Raw genomic sequence first — 18673 nt, 5'->3', positions numbered from 1 at the left:
CGCGGGGCCCGGCGGGGGGCGGCCGACTTGGGCGCCCTCCCCCGGCGCTGAGCCCCCGCGCCCCGGAGGGATGGGGCGGGCGGCCTTGGCCGCCTAAGATGCCGGCCATGCGGGGACTCCTGGCGCCGCAGAACACCTTCCTGGACACCATCGCCACGCGCTTCGACGGCACGCGTGAGTCCCGACCCTCGTCCCACTGGCTTCCGGACCAGCTGTCCCTAGCCAGGGTTCCCTCTAGTCTGGTACCCTGACATCTCAGACTGGAGCCCTCCTGCTTTCGCCTTCCCTTCCCCGAGCCCCACTTTAAGCTGGGACCACCGTCTCCTTTCAGATGCCATTTCGGAAAAATTCAAAGTCAACGCTGCCCCAGGCCAGGCGAAATGACTAGAACTCTCAGTCTGGGAGCCGGGCATGCTGTCTGTGCCTGGGGGAGCAAACCCGGAGCTACTTAATCTAATTTATCCCATCCCTGCGTCTGGCGCTGTCCCATCGACTACGCTCGAACTGGCAGGTTGGGGGGTGAGGGAAGGAAGCGTCAAGAGTCAGCCCAGAGGCTTAAAAAACTGGTTTAGAAAAGAGGTTTGCAAACCAAAATAGAGTAAACCGGGCCCCGGAGAGCGCTGTTGGTTCAAGCTCACCTCACCGCCTAAACCCACTGAGCCCGTCTATCCCCAGATAGTCAGGTTTGGGGACTCCCACCAAGACTGGGGAAGTTTGGAGAAGGCAACCAGAGTTCTGAATTATGGTTTTCTATGAGCTCTGAGCTCTGGAAAGTCGTGAAAGCTCCCTTCCTCCTCCCCCTCCCTCAAACTACCCCCCTCCCCCCAGAGGGGCTTCCCAGCCCTCTACCTCAGTCTGGTTCCTCATAGCGGGTGGAAACCCCTCCCTGAGGACCCCTTCAAGCTTCTCCTTCTGCTTTGCCTGCACTTGGCTCCCGTAGCCTGCTGATTCAGCGCCCCCCATCCCGCAGTAGTTCCTGGCTCCAGGCTGCCAGAGCTCAACTACCATCCTTACACCCCCATTGTGGATCACCTTCACTAACTTCCGAGCCAGGTCAGGCAGCTGGGGCTCAGACAGAGTGCAGAATAGATGATGGCCTGAATCCCTCTCCCAGCGAGTCTCAATGGGAGGAGCCAACCTGAGTACCTGGCAGGTGAATTAACCTGGCAGAGGCTGGGGTGGGGCTGAGGCTGTCCTAGAACTGGTCCTGCAGTTCTCCTTTAGACATCCGCAGTCCCACTCTTTACCCCAAGCTGCTCAGCTCACACTCCAGAGAGCAGAGCACCCACACAGGGCTGCGTTCACCAACCTCAGGGCTCAGGTATGCCGATTCTTAAATACACTTATACACACGGTGCTAAGAATGGGTCCTTGCAGGGCACAGACACACAGGTGACACTCTAATTCCAGTTCATAAACAGCTCCTGTCCTAACCCTCCCCCAGCCCCCCAGCCCAAACACTCACAGGCAGGATTCCCAAGTTTTGTCACACCCCCCCTTTGATAGCAGGCAGTGTTAAAGGAGGGGCAGTAGACCTTGTGTCCCTTCACCACACACCCCCTCTGAGAAGTGCTCTCTTGCAGATAGTAACTTCGTGCTGGGCAATGCCCAGGTGGCGGGGCTCTTCCCCGTGGTCTACTGCTCTGATGGCTTCTGTGACCTCACGGGTTTCTCCCGGGCTGAGGTCATGCAGCGAGGCTGCGCCTGCTCCTTCCTCTATGGGCCAGACACAAGTGAGCTCGTCCGCCAACAGATTCGCAAGGCCCTGGATGAGCACAAGGAGTTCAAGGCTGAGCTGATCCTGTACCGGAAGAGCGGTGAGGGGCCATCTGGCCAGCCTGCCTTACTTTCTTGGTCTCACCCAGCCTTACCCACCCTATCCACAGTCCCTTCTTTCCACTCCCATCTTCATCTCCCCATTTCATCCCACCTTCCCACATTCCCATCTCCTTTTTCTCCACCTTTCTTCAGTCCTCACCGCAATCTCAGCCGGTCCTCTATTTCCCATCTTGGCTTTCCCACCCCAGCAGAAGAATTTGCCCATCTTACTTAGCAGGACAGATCTCTGAACACACGTGTCTGAATGTCAGCTCTGCTCTCCCTTGCCCTCCCTCGCCCTGTTCGGTCGAGCCTAAGTGTCCTAAGTGGAGCTGGCTTGTGCCTTAACTAAGGGGTGTCAATGGCCCCTCTGTCATCTTGGGCAGCACAGAGAATGGGAGCTGAACTGTGTCTTCATGCCCAGGGCTCCCGTTCTGGTGTCTTCTGGATGTGATACCCATAAAGAATGAGAAAGGGGAGGTGGCCCTCTTCCTGGTCTCTCACAAGGACATCAGTGAAACCAAGAACCGAGGGGGGCCTGACAACTGGAAGGAGTCAGGTGGGTGCCCAGGGGCCACTGATTTGGCTGCTCTGCCTGGGGTGTTGGGTACCTCAGCCTGGGTGGGGCCATGGCACCCAGTGTGGGCTTGTGGGCCCCCCACCCTACCTGTACCCACTGACTCCCGCTCTGCTGGCTGAGAAGCCTGTGGCTCTCTCATCTCTGCAGGCCCAGGTGGGAAAGCTTGCTAAGACACAGGGTTTTTTTTTTTTTTAAGATTTTTTTGGTTCAGGCCACATTTAAAGTCTTCATTGAGTTTGTTAAACATTGCTTCTATTTGATGTTTTGGTTTTTTGGCCGTCAAGCACATGGGATCTTAGTTCCCTGACCAGGGATCGAACCCATACCCTTTGCATTGGAAGGCAAAGTCTTAACCACTGGACCACCAGGGAAGTCCCCAAAGCGGGAGTTTTGAAGTCAACTTTACTAAGAAACTGGAAAAAAAACACATTCCACTAGTGTCCATGAAGTACCATTTTCCCACTGATCAGTGAGGCCCACCTGGTTCCTTTTCTTCATACAAAACTGTCTGGGAAGCCCTCGCCAAAACCCTCTCTTAAGTCCTTGTGTTCTTTCCCCTCTTGCATCCTCTCAGGGCCTGGGAGTGGCCTTTGGACAACTCACAGAGCTGTTATCGGAAGCTGCCCCAAGGCCTCTTCACCATTTGCTAATGCTGGGATACTCTTCCATCCCCCAGCCATAGGCTGCAGCAACTCTGCCCCATGGCCTCCTGCTAGCTCGGCACTCACCCACTCTGGGAACCACCTCCCCACTCCTCTCTCAGGCTTTTCCTAGTGGAGATCCTCTCCTGCCTTGCCCTGGTCCAAACCTCCTCCTAGGAGAAGGCACTGGGAGGAGGGTCCATATGTACCCTCGGCACTGCCCGTTGCTGGGGTTGTTGACTCTAGGAAGTGAGAAACACTGGAGCCCTAGCTCTGAATAGTCTAACTAGTCAATGAGCCAGTCCATGGGCCAGCACCAGGTGTCCTACCCCCGCACCCCAGGGCTAAGTGTGTGAGTGTCCTCCCCGTCCTTCTCTCCAGCCCTTCTTCTTTGGCAGGTGGTGGCCGACGCCGATATGGCCGGGCTGGATCCAAAGGTTTCAATGCCAACCGGCGGCGGAGCCGGGCTGTGCTCTACCACCTGTCTGGGCACCTGCAGAAGCAGCCCAAGGGCAAGCACAAGCTCAATAAGGTGGATTGCGCGCTGGGGTGTGTGTGTGGGGGGGGGTTGTGCTGGGGGGGCAGGCTGAGGAGATGCAGAAGAGGAACGGAGCCTACCACAGAGAGACTGCTCAGGGGGCCACTCAGGCTCCACTAGCATTTCGGCAGCTGTGGCGAGAATGTCACCTGCCTGAGCTGTCAAAGATAAAAGGAGGAGTTTGGACCCTGGAGTCAGATGGCCTTTGGCTCAGTCTTGGCTCCTCTGCTAAGCAGCTGTGTGACCTCAGCTGAGTCACTGGAGCTCCCCAATGCTCAGTCTTCTGATCTATAACCAGGGGGCTCTAAAATCTGTGTCAGAGGTGGTTTTGAGAATGCAGGGAGAGAAAGGAGGCCAGACCCTATCCAAACTCAGCCTGTGCCAATGTCCTGTCCTCCCTGCCTGGACCTGCCCTGCCTCTCATTAGGGGGTGTTTGGGGAGAAGCCAAATCTGCCTGAGTACAAGGTAGCCGCCATCCGGAAGTCGCCCTTCATCCTGCTGCACTGCGGGGCACTGAGGGCCACTTGGGATGGCTTCATCCTGCTGGCCACCCTCTACGTGGCTGTCACCGTGCCCTACAGCGTGTGCGTGAGCACAGCCCGGGAGCCCAGCACCGCCCGCGGCCCCCCAAGTGTCTGCGATCTGGCCGTGGAGGTCCTCTTCATTCTCGGTATGTGCAGTCTGTGCCTCCCACCCCTGGTGACCCCTGGGCTTTGATGGGAATAGTCTGCATGGCTTCCACTTCCCCCCGGTGGCCCCCTGGCCCTCCCTTTGTTTATGACCCGTGGCCTTTGAAATAGGACCTAGGTTCCATATGTCTCCACTGCTAATGGGTCACTGGACCGCGACCTAGTCATAGCCTCTCCAAGCCTGTTTCTCCCACCATCAAATAGGCATGACAGTACCTACCCTTTGCAGTTACTGTGAAAACTAAGATAATGCATATGAAGGGCCCAGGCCAGTGTCACATACTGAGCCAGGGGCCCAGAAAAATGTGGCTCCTCCCCAACCCACGCTGAGTCCCGCCCTGACTTCCCACAGACATTGTGCTGAATTTCCGCACCACGTTCGTGTCCAAGTCGGGCCAGGTGGTGTTTGCCCCCAAGTCCATCTGCCTGCACTACGTCACCACGTGGTTCCTGCTGGATGTCATCGCAGCGCTGCCCTTCGACCTGCTGCACGCCTTCAAGGTCAATGTGGTCAGTGCGGTTGGGCTGGGTGGGCTCGGGGGCGGGATGGGCCAGGCCGGCCCTGGGGTGACCGCCCGGCCTCCCCCCACCTCAGTACTTCGGGGCACACCTGCTGAAGACGGTGCGACTCCTGCGGCTGCTCCGCCTGCTCCCTCGGCTGGACCGCTACTCGCAGTACAGCGCCGTGGTGCTGACCCTGCTCATGGCCGTGTTCGCCCTGCTTGCCCACTGGGTGGCCTGCGTCTGGTTCTACATCGGCCAGCGGGAAATTGAGAGCAGCGCCTCAGAGCTGCCCGAGATCGGTACTGGAGGCTGCTTGCGTGTGTGTGTGTGTGTGTGTGTGTGTGTGTGTGTAAACATGTGCCCAAGGAATCTGTTCACTCAAGGGTGTGTGTGTCAGGGAAATGTGAGTTCAAGTGTGTGTCAGGGGACATCTGTGAGCTGATACAAGGTGTCAGAGAGATGTGTGCAAGCCTACATGTGTACATGCTCACAGCTGTGTGTCAGGAGCGTGTGTGCAAGTAGGTGTGTGTTTGTGAGGAAGAGACGGGGGCTGGTGTGTGTGTGCAGAGGGGAGTGTCACAGAGCTGCTTCCTCAAGGCAGGTCGGCTCTCCAGCAGCCCCTTATTGTGGAAAAAGCCTGGTAGGCTGCCTGGGAGAGGCTGTTCACCCATCGTGGCCTCCTTGTGGTCAAGCCTGTGGCACTTGCTTCTATTCCCTGCCCACCTGGGAAGCCCACCTCTCTTAGGAGACCTCTCTCCCATGGTCTCCCATGGTCTCCCATGGTCAGGGGCTCCTCCCATGCCTGGCACTTTCCCGCCAATCTCTTGGAAACTCATTCCCCACCACCTTGGCTCCTAGGGCCCCTTCCCCGCTCTTTTCACCTCCAGCAGCACGTTTTCTCATCCGTGTCAGCCTCCCCGGCCTGAAATGCAGCCTTTCCCTGCACCCCACCAGTGTCTTCACTCTCCTTCATTTCACCTCCACGCTCACAGCTCCTCCCTCTGCTTACCTCCCACTCACAACTTAACTCCTGCCAGGAGGGCTTCCACCCCCACCGCTCAACCCAAAATGTCACCCTGCAGGTCACAGCGACCTTCTGGGACCAAACCCTTATTCCCTTGAAGTCCCCAGAGCACCTGACCCTGCCAGCCACCTTTCTGCCCCAGGATGAGGCCTCCTCCTGCTCCAGGCTTTCCTCAGACCCCTCCTCCCCCCGCCCTGCTCTCCCTGGGCAACTCCACTGGCACCACTGCATGAACATCTCAGCTTCCATCCTCTCTCTCTGTCTTCAAACCATTCTGTTCCAAAATTGAACACGCCTCTTCCACCCACGCCCTCCAGCCCTCCAGCAACTTCCTGGTAACTGGCCTTTAGCCCCCGTTTCCAGTCAGTGGGCGAGAGGCCAGCTGCTCGGATGCCCCCCCATGACTACCTGCTCCTTGGTGGGGTCAATCACCCGGAGTCCAGGTTGGCCTTAGACACGTGCTCTGATCAGTTCCCGGGGATGAGGAGACTTCTGAGAATCCTCCCCCGTTCACCAAGCCCACGGAGGCTGGTGTGTAGCCCAGAGGCCCACTTGGATATTCCCCAAAGCTCTAGTTGCTGAGCACAGGAACTAGAATGTTCCAGACAGTGTCAGCTCCTTGGCACCTGCCCTTCCCAGAGGGAGACTGTGGTGGAGGCAGCTCTGGGTTCAGAGGATTGGGAGATGGATAATGGTGACGCAAGCCCTGACTCCAAAGTCGTGTATGTGTGCATTAGCTCTCAGTTGTGTCTGACTCTTTGTGACCCCATGGACTTTAGCCTGCCAGGCTCCTCTGTCCGTGAAATTCTCCAGTCAAGAATACTGGAGTGGGTTGCCATTTCCTACTCCAAGGGATCTTCCCCACCCAAGGATCGAGCCCAAGTCTCTTGAGATTCCTGCAAATCCCTGAGGTCAGTTGCCTTCCCCAGCAGGATCCAGACACCTGAGTCTTGCGTCCATGTGGCTTCTCCATTCTGACCACCTCACAGGGGTTGCTGAGCTGACATGAAGAGCACCTTTGGTTCCCAGAGGAGCTCTGAGCCCCTCCATGGAGAGCATGGGGGTTGTAGGGGGCTGTCTGACTGTTTTGCAGATCACACCTTGAACCCTAAGTTCCAGAGGGTTTTTCTGTTTGGGGCTGGTACTAGTTCACATTAGGAACTTCCCTGTAGCTCAAACGGTAAAGAATTTGCCTGCAGTTCAGGGGACTCGGGTTTGATCCCTGGGTTAGGAATCCTCTGGAGAAGGGAATGGCAACCCACTCCAGTATTCTTGCCTGGAGAATCCCATGGACAGAGAAGCCTAGCAGGCTACAGTCTGTGGGGTCGCAAAGAGTCGGACATGACTGAGCAACTAACACACACACTAGTTCACTTTGGGCGAGTTTCCAAGTCCTTCACATTTTCATCTGCCCATTCCTTCTCAAGGGAAACTACCCTTAACTGGGTGGGAGCTACACCCAGACCTGCTGAAATCCACCGTGGTAGGGATGTCTGTTGGAGAGAGAGTGGCGCCCCCTGCTGGTCCAGCTCTGTCTGGTGGGAGGTACCTTCCCTCCACCTCCTTGCCTTGGGTCTGGGCAGCTGCACTGCCCCGGGTGTGGACACAGAGTTCCGACCCCAGCGTCCCATTAGCCCAGTGGAAATGGGCTGGATTTTTCAAGAGATGGTGCTAAATACTGAGGGAGGTCGTTCGGGGACATTTCTCAGTATGAATACCATCAGCCTCCAGAACAGCCTCTGCAATTGAGCCTCCACATGCAGAGGCAGTATCCCACCGCCAGCATCAGAGGCTGCGGATGCCCCAGGACCAAGACTTAGTGAGGAGGGGCTCCTCCCTTCATCCTGCTCCTTCTCCTGCCTCCGGCCCCCTCCCCTCCCCACCTAATAATGACTGGAGAGCTCTGCGCGCGTCCCTGTGTTCTCACATCTCAAATGACAGGAGGGCGAGTCCTCACCTCGGCTCAGGGTTTCACATATCCCCCCAACTCCCCAGCATGGACCCTGCATTCTAGCTAAGCTAAGCTACTTGTCTGTATTTGTCGCCAGTTCTAGGTTAGTCCAGGCCTTTCCCTAGATCAGGAATGACCCCCTCTCAGTTTCTTTATCTCAAAACCACCCATCCTCTGAGGCCAAGCACCAGTGCCCCCTCTTTCAGGAAGTCATCTAACTCTGGCCCATTGCACATGGGTTTGAGCCCCACCCCAGGGCCCTCAGGTGCTCGGTACATTTTTCCCCTGCAGGAAGCTCCTGGAGGTCCCCCGGCTCCTGGCACACGTGTGAGGTTACTGAATGGAGGGCTGGGGATGAGAGAAGGGGTGTGAGGACCACAGGGGTCTGCATGTGTGGTGTTAGGGTGAGTGTGGACTAGAGGACTGGGGAGGGGCATGTGGAAAGGTGGGTCCAACTGCAGCCTGTGATCCTGAGCCCACCCTCTGGACCTCTGTGCTACAGCTGCCCTCTCTCTCTGGCTCTCCGTGGCCCCCACCTCTGCCAGGACTCTTGGGACCTCTGTGGACCCTGGGGACCTTCATCTAACACCTTAGAATTCCCACATCCCTCCAGCTGGACTGAGTGACTTTGGGCAGCTGTGGGCTCCTGACAGACCCCAGTACACAGTCCCACTCCCTCTAAGGTCTGACCAGAGAATGTGGGGTTGATGGGGAGACTGGGGCGATCTTCATTCCCCTCCCAGTGTCCCTGGCTGGCTTGTGTCTGTGCGTGTGCAGAGCCTCTGTGTTCACTTACCTGTGTGCTCACGTCCACGCAGGTGTGTCCCTCTGCTACCTGGGTGTCCGTGTGCGAGCACCTGTGCGTCCTTATCTCTCTCCCAAGTGTGCACAGGCATGGCTGTGCTCCTGGGACTGTGCTCACACATGTGTGTCCTTGTCCTCTTGACTGTGTGGAGCACAACTATAGCCTTAATGGGGTGTAGGCACACATCCGTTTCGCCGTGCCCGAGAACATGTGCATGAGGTTGGATGGTGTGCGCGGCTGTGGGGCAGGATGGGACTGAATGGAGGACGGCTTTCCCGAGCTCAGATAAAAAGTGAGAGGGACCGGGCAGAGGAGGGGGCCCTGGGAGTGAGCCCGTGGCTGGTACAGTGAGCCCGCCAGCCCCTGTGCCCCCTCCAGCTGGACTCACTGCCTGGGTTTAGTGCCACCATGGGGAGGAGGGTGCAGCGCTCCTCACTGCAGCCTCAGCACCCAGAGACACGGTCCGGGGAGACGACAGTCTCATCCTCATGGGCTTGTCTTGGTGAGGGTCAGGGGAGGATGGGGTGTGCAGGGCTGGCAGAGGAGGGACACACCTGGCAAGAAGTCATGAGGGTGGATCTGCAGCCACGTGCCCCCTCACCCAGGGGAAGCAGCAGGCACACCTCTGCTCCTAGTGCAGCAGTGCCATCCTGCCCTCTTCCCAGGCTGGCTGCAGGAGCTGGCCCGCCGGCTGGAGACCCCCTACTACCTGGTGGGCCGGAGCCCCGCCGCAGGGAACAGCTCAGGCCAGAGTGACAACTGTAGCAGCAGCTTCGGCGAGGCCAACAGGACCGGGCCTGAGCTCCTGGGCGGCCCCTCACTGCGCAGCGCCTACATCACCTCCCTCTACTTCGCGCTCAGCAGCCTCACCAGCGTGGGCTTCGGCAACGTGTCCGCCAACACGGACACGGAGAAGATCTTCTCCATCTGCACCATGCTCATCGGCGGTGAGGCCTGACCCGCTTCCGGTCCAGGGCCCCCTCCCAGACTCATGACCTCGGCGGGGCCCGGCCTTCCCACCCCCCGCAGGGTCCCCAGGTCCTTCTCCGAGGTGCGTCTGCCTTAGAGGAACAAGGAACCCGAGGCCAGGGCCGGGAGAGGCCACACGGCAGCCGGGGGCCTCGCCTAGCGTGGGGGCGGAGTGGGAGCTGGGGGGACAGATGTGTCCAGCACGTGGCAGGCCGGGCTGGGCCGGTCGTGGAGGTGACCCCTCTGCCCCCCTCCCCAGCCCTGATGCACGCGGTGGTGTTTGGGAACGTGACGGCCATCATCCAGCGCATGTACGCCCGCCGCTTTCTGTACCACAGCCGCACCCGCGACCTGCGCGACTACATCCGCATCCACCGCATCCCCAAGCCCCTCAAGCAACGCATGCTCGAGTACTTCCAGGCGACCTGGGCGGTGAACAACGGTATCGACACCACAGAGGTGCGCAGGCCTCCAGGTCCAGCCCTTCCAGCCTCTGTTCCTTCCAGGAGCGTGCGCTCCGCGCGAGATTCCAAGGAGCGGGCTGGAGGGCAAGGGAGGCAGCATTCTGACCTCCGTGCCTCCGCTCTCTCCTGGGGAGACAGCGGGGAGGAGCAGAAGGCAGCCAACCGGCTCGGTGGCCCCTCTCCACCATCGTTAGATCTACAGCCCCTGCTCACTGACGTCCAAGCCCAAGGCCTGGTGGAGAAAAGCAGGGCTGCTGGAGGGGAGGGAGGCCGGTCCCTCCCACGCCTTCCCTTGCTCCCCAGGCTCTCCAGGTGGAAAGGGCTGGCGGGAGGCTGCCCCCATTCTCCACTCTGACCTTTCCCACCTGGTGCCACCCGCAGCTGCTGCAGAGCCTCCCCGACGAGCTCCGCGCTGACATTGCCATGCATCTGCACAAGGAGGTCCTGCAGCTGCCCCTGTTCGAGGCGGCCAGCCGGGGCTGCCTGCGGGCGCTGTCCCTGGCCCTGCGGCCCGCCTTCTGCACACCGGGCGAGTACCTCATTCATCAGGGCGACGCCCTCCAGGCCCTCTACTTCGTCTGCTCCGGCTCCATGGAGGTGCTCAAGGGTGGCACCGTGCTGGCCATCCTAGGTTTGTGAGGGCAGAATGGAGGATGCCAGGGCTGGGGAGCAGGGCGGGTGGAACCAGGGCGCCTTCGGTAGAGAGAAGATGTGGGCAAGGCCAGGGAGAAGCAGCCGGGGTGGGGGGTGGGGGGGGGGTGGGGGGCGGGGCGGGCGGTAGCAGCCACAGAGCCCTGGGCAAAGCTCAGAGCGAGCTCAGAGCGGACCCAGTGACCACCAGGGGGCAACACAAGGGAACTCAACTCACGGATTTCGGGAGGCCAGACTGAGAGCAAAGGGCCAGCCGTTGGTCTGTGAGAGGCCTGAGGGAGCACTTCCTGTCAAGGGGGAAAATCAAATGCTAAAGATGCAATCGCTGGAAAGTGTTCAGGCAGGAAAAAGGGAGGCATGAACGCTATTTTTTTCCTTTTTATTGAAGTGTAGTTGATTTACAATGTGTTAATTTCTGCTTTATGGTAAAGTGATTCAGTTATACATATATATATACAATCTTTTTAATATTCTTTTCCATTATGGTTTATCATAGAATATTGAATATACTCCCTTCGCTACACAGCAGGACCTTGTTGTTTATCTATTCTATATATAATAGATTGCATCTGCTGATCCCAACCTCCCACTCCATCCCTCCCCTAGCTTCCCTCCTCCTTGGCAACCATAAGTCTGTTCTCTATGTCTGTGAGTCTGTTTCTGTTTTGTAGATAAGTTCATTTGTGTCATAGTTTAGATTCCACATATAAGTGATATCATATGGTATTTCTCTGTCTTTCTGACTTACTTCACTTAGCATGATAATCTCTCGTTTCACCCATGTTGTTGCAAATAGCATTATTTCATTCTTTTTTATGGCTGAGCAGTATTCCTATATACATATATACATAAATACATGCTACCTCTTCTTTATCCATTTGTTGGTCAATGTACATCAAGGTTGTTTCTGTGTCTCGACTATTGTAAACAGTAATGCTGTGAACATAGGAGTGCTTGTAGTTTTTTGAATTAGAGTTTTGTCTGGATATTTGCCCAGGAGTGGGATTGTTGGACCACATGGCAACTCTCTTTTTAGTTTTTTGAGGAATCTCCATGCTGTTTTCCATAGTGGCGGCATCAACTTAAATTCCCACCAACAGTGTAGGAGGGTTCCCTTTTCTCCACACCCTCTCCAGCATTTGTTATTTGTAGACTTTTCAATAATGGCCATTCCGACCAGTGTGACGTGGTACTTCATTGTAGTTTTGGTTTGCATTTCTCTAATAAGTAGTGATGTTGAGCATCTCTTCATATGCCTGTTGCCTGTTTGTATGTCTTTGGAGAAATGTCTATTTAGTTCTAATGCCCATTTTTCGATTGGGTTGTTTTTTACTGTGATTGTGGTTGTTATTGAGTTGTATGAGTTTGTATATTTTGGAAATTAAGCTCGTTGGTCATATCATTTGCAAATATTTTCTCCAAATATATTCCATAGGTTGTCTGTTCATTTTGTTTATGGTTTTCTTTTCTGTGCAAAAGCTTGTATTTGATTAGCTCCATCTGTTTATTTTTGCTTTTATTTCTTTTGCCCTGGGAGACTGACCTAAAAGATTACTAGTACAATTTATATCAGAGAATGTTTTGCCCATGTCCTCTTGTAGGGCTTTTATGGTGCCATGTCTTATGTTTTTGAGCCACTTTGAGTTTATTTTTGTGTATGGTGAGAGGGAGTGTTCTAAGTTCATTGATTTGCATGCAGCTGTCCAACTTTCCCACACCACTTGCTGAAGAGCCTGTTTTTTTCTCCATTGTATATTCTTGCCTCCTTTGCGAAGATTAATCGACTGTATGTGTCGGTGTATGCCATTTTTGTTCGAAAACAGGAGATGCTACTTTCTTAGAGCAGGCCCGGGATTGAGATGGGTGACACCAGAGCTCAGGCTCCAAATACATTTCCCTTCTTGGCAAAAGAAAAGACTGATCCTTTGATCAGTCCCTTAGATAAGGAGGGAGAGACTGCAGTTGTGGAATGGGCGTGGTAACAGTGCTGGCCCCAGGGGTCCTACAGTGGAGCCAGCCCTGCATCCAGGCCCTTACATGCTTCAACTCACACAAACCTCACAAAACCCAGCTGGGAGGAACTATTGCATGGAAGGAGACTGAGACTCTGAGAAGTTAATGAATATGCAAGCCACTAGGGCTAGAACCTGGTTTGCTGACTCTCAACCTCAGGCTTCAGACATTGTGCTCTTAAGGGCTCTGCTCTGGGGAGAGTCATCCCACAAAAAGGGCTCAATTTCAGGGTGGTGGGAGACACGGGGTTGCAGGCTCTGGGGCCGCGGGGACGCTGTGGTCTCTGTGGGGAACAGAGGGCCTCACATACGGATGGAAGGTGCCCGGACCACAGCCGATCCTCAGGCAGCAGTGCTTGTACACTCCCTGTGGGGACCGCTGATGCTGCCTGGAGAGCCTGGAGTTTGTCACTCACCTGGAGAACCACATGCCCAGCAGCAACCGTGTGTCCATCATTTCCTCGCTGAGGATGGTCTTCCAACAGGAACAGAAGAAAGAAATACCATGCGAACTGAGAGAGGCATTGTTCACAAGTTTGGCTTCTGGCCCTATGTGCAGATAATGCCAGGACCCTGAGCAAACGGAATTATGGCCACTCATGGATGGCTGGCAATCCTGGAGAAATTATGAGGAACTGGAGATAAATCAGAAAGGCAAAAAAGCAGATTTTGACAGTTGAAACCTGGTCACTCCAAAGCAACATTGTCCAGTGGATTATTCAGCAGATGGTTTTCAGCTTGGAGCTGAGGAAGAGCGTGGCTGGGAGCTGGCATGGGCCCTGCAAGAATGTCTCTTTGATGCCAGGTGCCAGGTCTCAGAATACCCATATTTGGTATGAAGACAAATGATGAAGACAGCCTCAAGGATAGCCACTGCCCATGTCCCGGCCTTTGCTTCCAGAATTCCCCAGCACTGGGACTTTTGCCACCTTTGATCCATCCTGTCCTTGCCCATATGTTCCAGATGAATGGTTTCCTCTGTTGACTTGGCTGCACTGAACACCCTGATGGATGCGTGGCTCCCCAGCCTTCATGATAGCCTGGTTTTCTGCTTTGCCTTCACCCCATCTTCCACTTGCCTTCTTAGTCGAACAGCAGGTGCTTCCTGCCTGCTCCTGGCAGCTAAGGCTCACGCATCTCTAGCAGTATCAATTCTGGCCCCTACCTCTGTGTATAAACTAACAGCTAAGCCTGTAAAGTTAATTATGGGGGAGGATGGAGGAAAGACAAAGAGAGGTGAGCTAAGTGATGGTGTGGAGAGGACCTCACACACCTTGATGAGCTGAGCTGGAAGCTCTGGCTGAGGTCAGCTGGAAACTGGTCCCCGAGACCAGTGGCACGGAACTCCATCCTTGGTCCTGTCCTATCTCTTGTTTTTCTCTCCCCTTTTGGATGAAGACAAGAAATACATCCTTATCCTATTTCCAGATGACACACATGAGGAGAGAGAGCTCATTCATCAGATGATCAGACTGAGATCCAAACAGCTCTCAGAAGGAACCAGAAGGATGGCCGGGAGCCAAGAAAATAAGATTTAACGATGATGCGTTCTACACTTAAGTTTGAGCAAAAGTCCGTGAACATTTAGAGGAGGCCTTTAAGCTCAGTGAGTTCTACTGGCAGCGGGAGGCAGCCCACAGCGGGGGTGGCGGCGAGCCATCTTTTTCCTTAAGGATGAGGAAAAGCTGTCTAATCTTGTGAAATGTCTGGCTGTGGGCTGAGCTTCCTTGTGAGGGCCATGAGTGCTCTGCCCAAGCCCCAGTGGCCAGCCATCCCTGTTGGGAATCAGATATGGGGGATTCTTGTTGAGAGGGAAGGGAAGGAAATGAACTTTGACTGACCGTCTATGTGACCAACACTTTATCTACACTAACTTATTTAATCCTCGTGTCCCTGATTGGAGTCATTCTATTTCATTGATTCTAAGTCACATGTCCCCCACCCCACCCCTGCAATTTAACATCTCTGAGATTGGGGTGTGGACTCTAATTGATGCCATTTTACAATTGCTGTCAGCCAGGTGGCAGTCTCACTTGGGTGGTGGGGAACCCCTCTGTTGACACCTTTTGGTAAGATGGAGAAAGCACCACAGACTCGGTTCAGGACAGGATCTGCCATATAGCAGAGGCACCAAGGCTCAGGTGCAATAATGTGACCCTCCCTCCCCCCAACAAACACACAGCACTAACTTGCTGGTTCCAAATACTGGTTCCTAGACAAGCTCCTCCTGAATCACCCACAAGGCTTAAAAACAACTGTGTGGTCTCCAGTAGATATTACGATTCTGTACATAGTGATGGGGCTCCTTCCCTGGGGAGTCTGATAGGTTTAACTTTCCCAGAGGATTCTGATCCACACGCAACCTGGGAACCATTAGACTTAAAATTCGGATGTTTTAGCACAGTGCTTTGATTCCAAAGCTGATTGAGCACCTGGGGCACAGAGCTGTTCTGAGAAGCCAGTGAGGCGGGCAGCGGGGGTCAGCCAGCGTCTGGGTCCCACTGTTCTTGTCCTGGCTCGAGAGACCCTGTCTGGTGGCTGAGGGACAGGGCTTGCTGACCTCTGCTGCCTCTCCTCAGGGAAGGGAGACCTGATTGGCTGTGAGCTGCCCCGGCGTGAGCAGGTGGTCAAGGCCAACGCCGACGTGAAGGGGCTGACGTACTGCGTCCTACAGTGTCTGCAGCTGGCCGGGCTGCATGAGAGCCTGGCGCTGTACCCCGAGTTTGCCCCCCGCTTCAGCCGGGGCCTCCGAGGGGAGCTCAGCTACAACCTGGGTGCTGGTGGAGGCCCTGCCGAGGTGAGGGCGCTGGGTCTGTGCGTGGGAGGGCTGGAGGCCTGGGGAGTTGGACAGAGAGGGGGTCTGCGGGGAGTGCTGTGTGAGCACATGGCCTGGTCTGAGCACCACATGCATGACGGTTCCACACTCTCCCACCCCTTCACTCCCTCACACTGGCCCTTAGAGCCCAGCCCCACCCTGCTCAGCCGCCTCTCCCGCTCTCCCTGGCCCAGGAGAGTCTGACCAAGTCCACTGGTACCACACAAGCAGGCTGTGAGGCTGCAGGGGAGGGGCGGTGCCCTCGGGTCAGGCCACCTCTGCAGAGAGCCCTGCCGTGACCCAGGACCACTCTGAGGGGCTTTTGAATTTCCCTGCCTTATGTTACTAATTCCAAACCAGTTTTCAGTACCGGGTCCTCCTGGATGGTTCAGTGAGCCTCAGAGACCAAGCAGAGGGACAGTGTGTCCGTGCTTGGCTAGAATTTTGAGGGACAGTGAATGCCTCCAGGGCTGGTGGCTTTGTGATGGCAGCAGGAAAACACCCCTTCCCCCTGCTGAGTCTCCTCCTCAGGAGGTAGGAGACACCCACATCCTGTTTTAACAAAAACAGCTCCTGGCTTCTAGGACCCTGAGACCTGGCGAGGGGAAGTGAGTGGGACATTGGGGGTGCTATCCATGCCAACTCCCTGCCCCTGCTCTCCCCAGGCGGACACCAGCTCCCTGAGTGGCGACAACACCCTCATGTCTACCCTGGAGGAGAAGGAGACAGATGGGGAGCAGGGCCCTGCAGCCTCCCCAGCCCCGGCTGATGAGCCCTCCAGCCCCCTGCTGTCCCCTGGTTGCACCTCCTCGTCCTCGGCTGCCAAGCTCCTATCGCCACGGCGAACTGCGCCCCGGCCCCGGCTGGGTGGCAGAGGGCGGCCAGGCAGGGCAGGGGCTTTGCAGGCTGAGGCCGGCCCCTCAACTCACCCTCGGAGCTTGGAGGGGCTGCGGCTGCCCCCCGTGCCATGGAATGTGCCCCCGGATCTGAGCCCCAGGTGAGCGAGCTCTGGGCCACTGAAGTCAGGCAGAGATAGTGACAAGGCTGGATCCCCAGCCAGGCACATTGCTGCCCTGGATGCCCATCCTTCCATCCTAACCCCTCCCAGCCTCCTCCAGGAAGCCCCCCTTAACTACCCCACCGCCTCACTGCCCCCACTCCACCATTTAGGCCATGTACTGCTCAGAACTCTTGCTGTTTCACATCGCTCAAGCTTGAAACTGCAAGCTCCTAGGAAAAAGGGACCACATGTTCCACCCTTCTCTTGGGACCCCAAGCCCCTGGCCTAGCTCCAGCTCTTGTAGCTTCTGTGGACAGTGGGGCATCTTGTCCTGTAAAACAAAACACTGCATGGCTGTCTATTGACTGATTTGTTGTCCTGGCACCTGTGTCCACAGGGTTGTAGATGGCATTGAGGACGGCTGTGGCTCTGACCAGCCCAAGTTCTCCTTCCGTGTGAGGCAGTCTGGCCCAGAATGTAGCAGCAGCCCTTCTCCTGGACCAGGTACTGGGGCTCAGTCCGTGGGGAGGCTGGCAGAGCAGGCCCCTTGCCCTGGGGGCCTCTGAGAAACTGGCAGGGCACAGACTTTGGATGCCTTCTTGCCCTCACCCATCTGCATGGTTTGGGCGGGGGAGTTTGGTGGGTAAGACCAGCACCTTGGTGTTGGAAGGTAGCTGAAATGGAGCTTAGATCTCTGCTGCGAGCTTCCCATCTGTAAAAAGGCGATTGTGCATGTTAAATGAGATAATGTTGCTAAAACCCTTAGAAGTGTCTGGCCCACTGGGGGAAATACAGGGCTGGGGAAGCAGAGTTGAAAATGGCCCCTGGGCAGGCCCGGCAGCCCTGAGAGTGTCCCCAAGCCTGGAAGACAGAACAAGAGACAGTCACGAAGGCAGCTTCCCGAGGGGGAAGCATGAGTCAGTGTGCCCGAGGCCCCCTGGCGGTTTGCACTGGATTCAGCAGCTCGGGCAAGGTTACAAATGGCTGTTCCTGGCGGCAGGCCTGGCCAGGCCAGTGTGGTCTGTGCTAACTAGGCAGAGGCCTGGACCCCACGCTGTCTTCATTTACCAGCCCTGGCTGGTAACCCCATCCTACTGTCCACAGAGAACGGCCTGCTCACTGTACCCCTTGGGCCCAGCGAGGTGAGGAACACAGACACGCTGGACAAGCTTCGGCAGGCGGTGGGTGAGGGGCAAGGTGGGGTGTGCCTGCTGTTGGGAGGTCCCGACTCCACTCTGACCATGCCCACCCTCCCCGCAGGTGATGGAGCTGTCTGAGCAGGTGCTGCAGATGCGGGAGGGACTGCAGTCCCTTCGCCAGGCTGTGCAGCTGGTCCTGGCACCCCATGGGGAGGGCCCCTGCCCTCGGGCATCAGGAGAGGGGCCCTGCCCGGCTGGTGCCTCTGGGCTACTGCAGCCCCTGTGTGTGGACACTGGGACATCCTCCTACTGCCTACAGCCCTCGGCTGGCTCTGTCTTGAGTGGGACCTGGCCCCACCCTCGTCCAGGGCCCCCTCCCCTCGTGGCTCCCTGGCCCTGGGGCCCCCCTGCATCTCAGAGCTCACCATGGCCTCGAGCCACTGCTTTTTGGACCTCCACCTCTGACTCGGAGCCCCCAGGCTCAGGAGAACTCTGCCCTGAGCCCAGCACCCCTGGCTCGCCGCCTCCTGAGGAAGGGGCTAGGACTGGGCCCCCGGAGCCAGTGAACCAGGCTGAGGCTGCCAGCACCGGAGAGCCCCCACCAGCTTCGGGGGGCCACGCCTTGCCCTGGGAGCCCCATAGCTTGGAGATGGTGCTTATTGGCTGCCACGGCTCTGGCACGGTCCAGTGGACCCAGGAAGAAGGCACAGGGGTCTGACCACCAACCCCAGAACTCAAGTGTTGCCAGACCTGCTTCCGTCTGCTGCTCTGCCCAAGCTCAGGGTGGAGGGGACAGCCAACCCCCGCCCCCCGGGGACTCCGTGCTGCCTGCGGACTCAGGGCAGGGAGCTAGACAGCAAACGAAGGCCTGGCCCCGGACTCACAGGGTGGGCGAGAACTTCAGGGGCAGGCCCCAGCCCAGGAATCTCTGGGCTCCTACTTCTGGGGCCCTCGCTCCCTTCAGCCTGCTCCTCTGACCACCTTGTCTCCCTCTGCAGGCTGGGGGACAGTGGCCCGAGGCCCAGGAGGGGTTCTGCTATCCCCTGCATGTGCCCCTGCCTCAACTGTCACC

General features: G+C 56.8%; 1 protein-coding gene across 1 annotated transcript; it reads left to right on the top strand.

The window, feature by feature from the left end:
• Nucleotides 1-98: 98 nt before the first annotated feature.
• On the top strand, nucleotides 99-18510 carry KCNH3 (potassium voltage-gated channel subfamily H member 3). The gene is made up of 15 exons (XM_061122737.1): nucleotides 99-174; nucleotides 1584-1817; nucleotides 2243-2377; nucleotides 3438-3571; nucleotides 4005-4248; nucleotides 4620-4777; nucleotides 4863-5070; nucleotides 9217-9498; nucleotides 9780-9979; nucleotides 10366-10615; nucleotides 15227-15444; nucleotides 16128-16459; nucleotides 16860-16966; nucleotides 17567-17643; nucleotides 17723-18510. The coding sequence occupies exons 1-15, from the start codon at nucleotides 99-101 to the stop codon at nucleotides 18317-18319; spliced, it is 3252 nt and encodes a 1083-aa protein (XP_060978720.1). The 3' UTR covers nucleotides 18320-18510.
• The last annotated feature ends 163 nt before the right edge of the window (nucleotides 18511-18673 follow it).

The sequence above is a fragment of the Dama dama genome, chromosome 3, assembly GCF_033118175.1.
Source record: "Dama dama isolate Ldn47 chromosome 3, ASM3311817v1, whole genome shotgun sequence".
In the NCBI taxonomy this organism is placed as follows: Eukaryota; Metazoa; Chordata; class Mammalia; order Artiodactyla; family Cervidae; genus Dama; species Dama dama.
This window is presented reverse-complemented; position numbering and strand designations above follow the sequence as displayed.

Excerpts from the sequence above, each read along its gene's own strand:
- KCNH3 (XM_061122737.1), top strand. The coding sequence starts at position 99 with ATGCCGGCCATGCGGGGACTCCTGGCGCCGCAGAACACCTTCCTGGAC. Across the intron at positions 175-1,583 it reads CACGCGCTTCGACGGCACGC|ATAGTAACTTCGTGCTGGGC; the intron begins GTGAGTCCCGAC and ends GCTCTCTTGCAG. Across the intron at positions 2,378-3,437 it reads TGACAACTGGAAGGAGTCAG|GTGGTGGCCGACGCCGATAT; the intron begins GTGGGTGCCCAG and ends CTTCTTTGGCAG.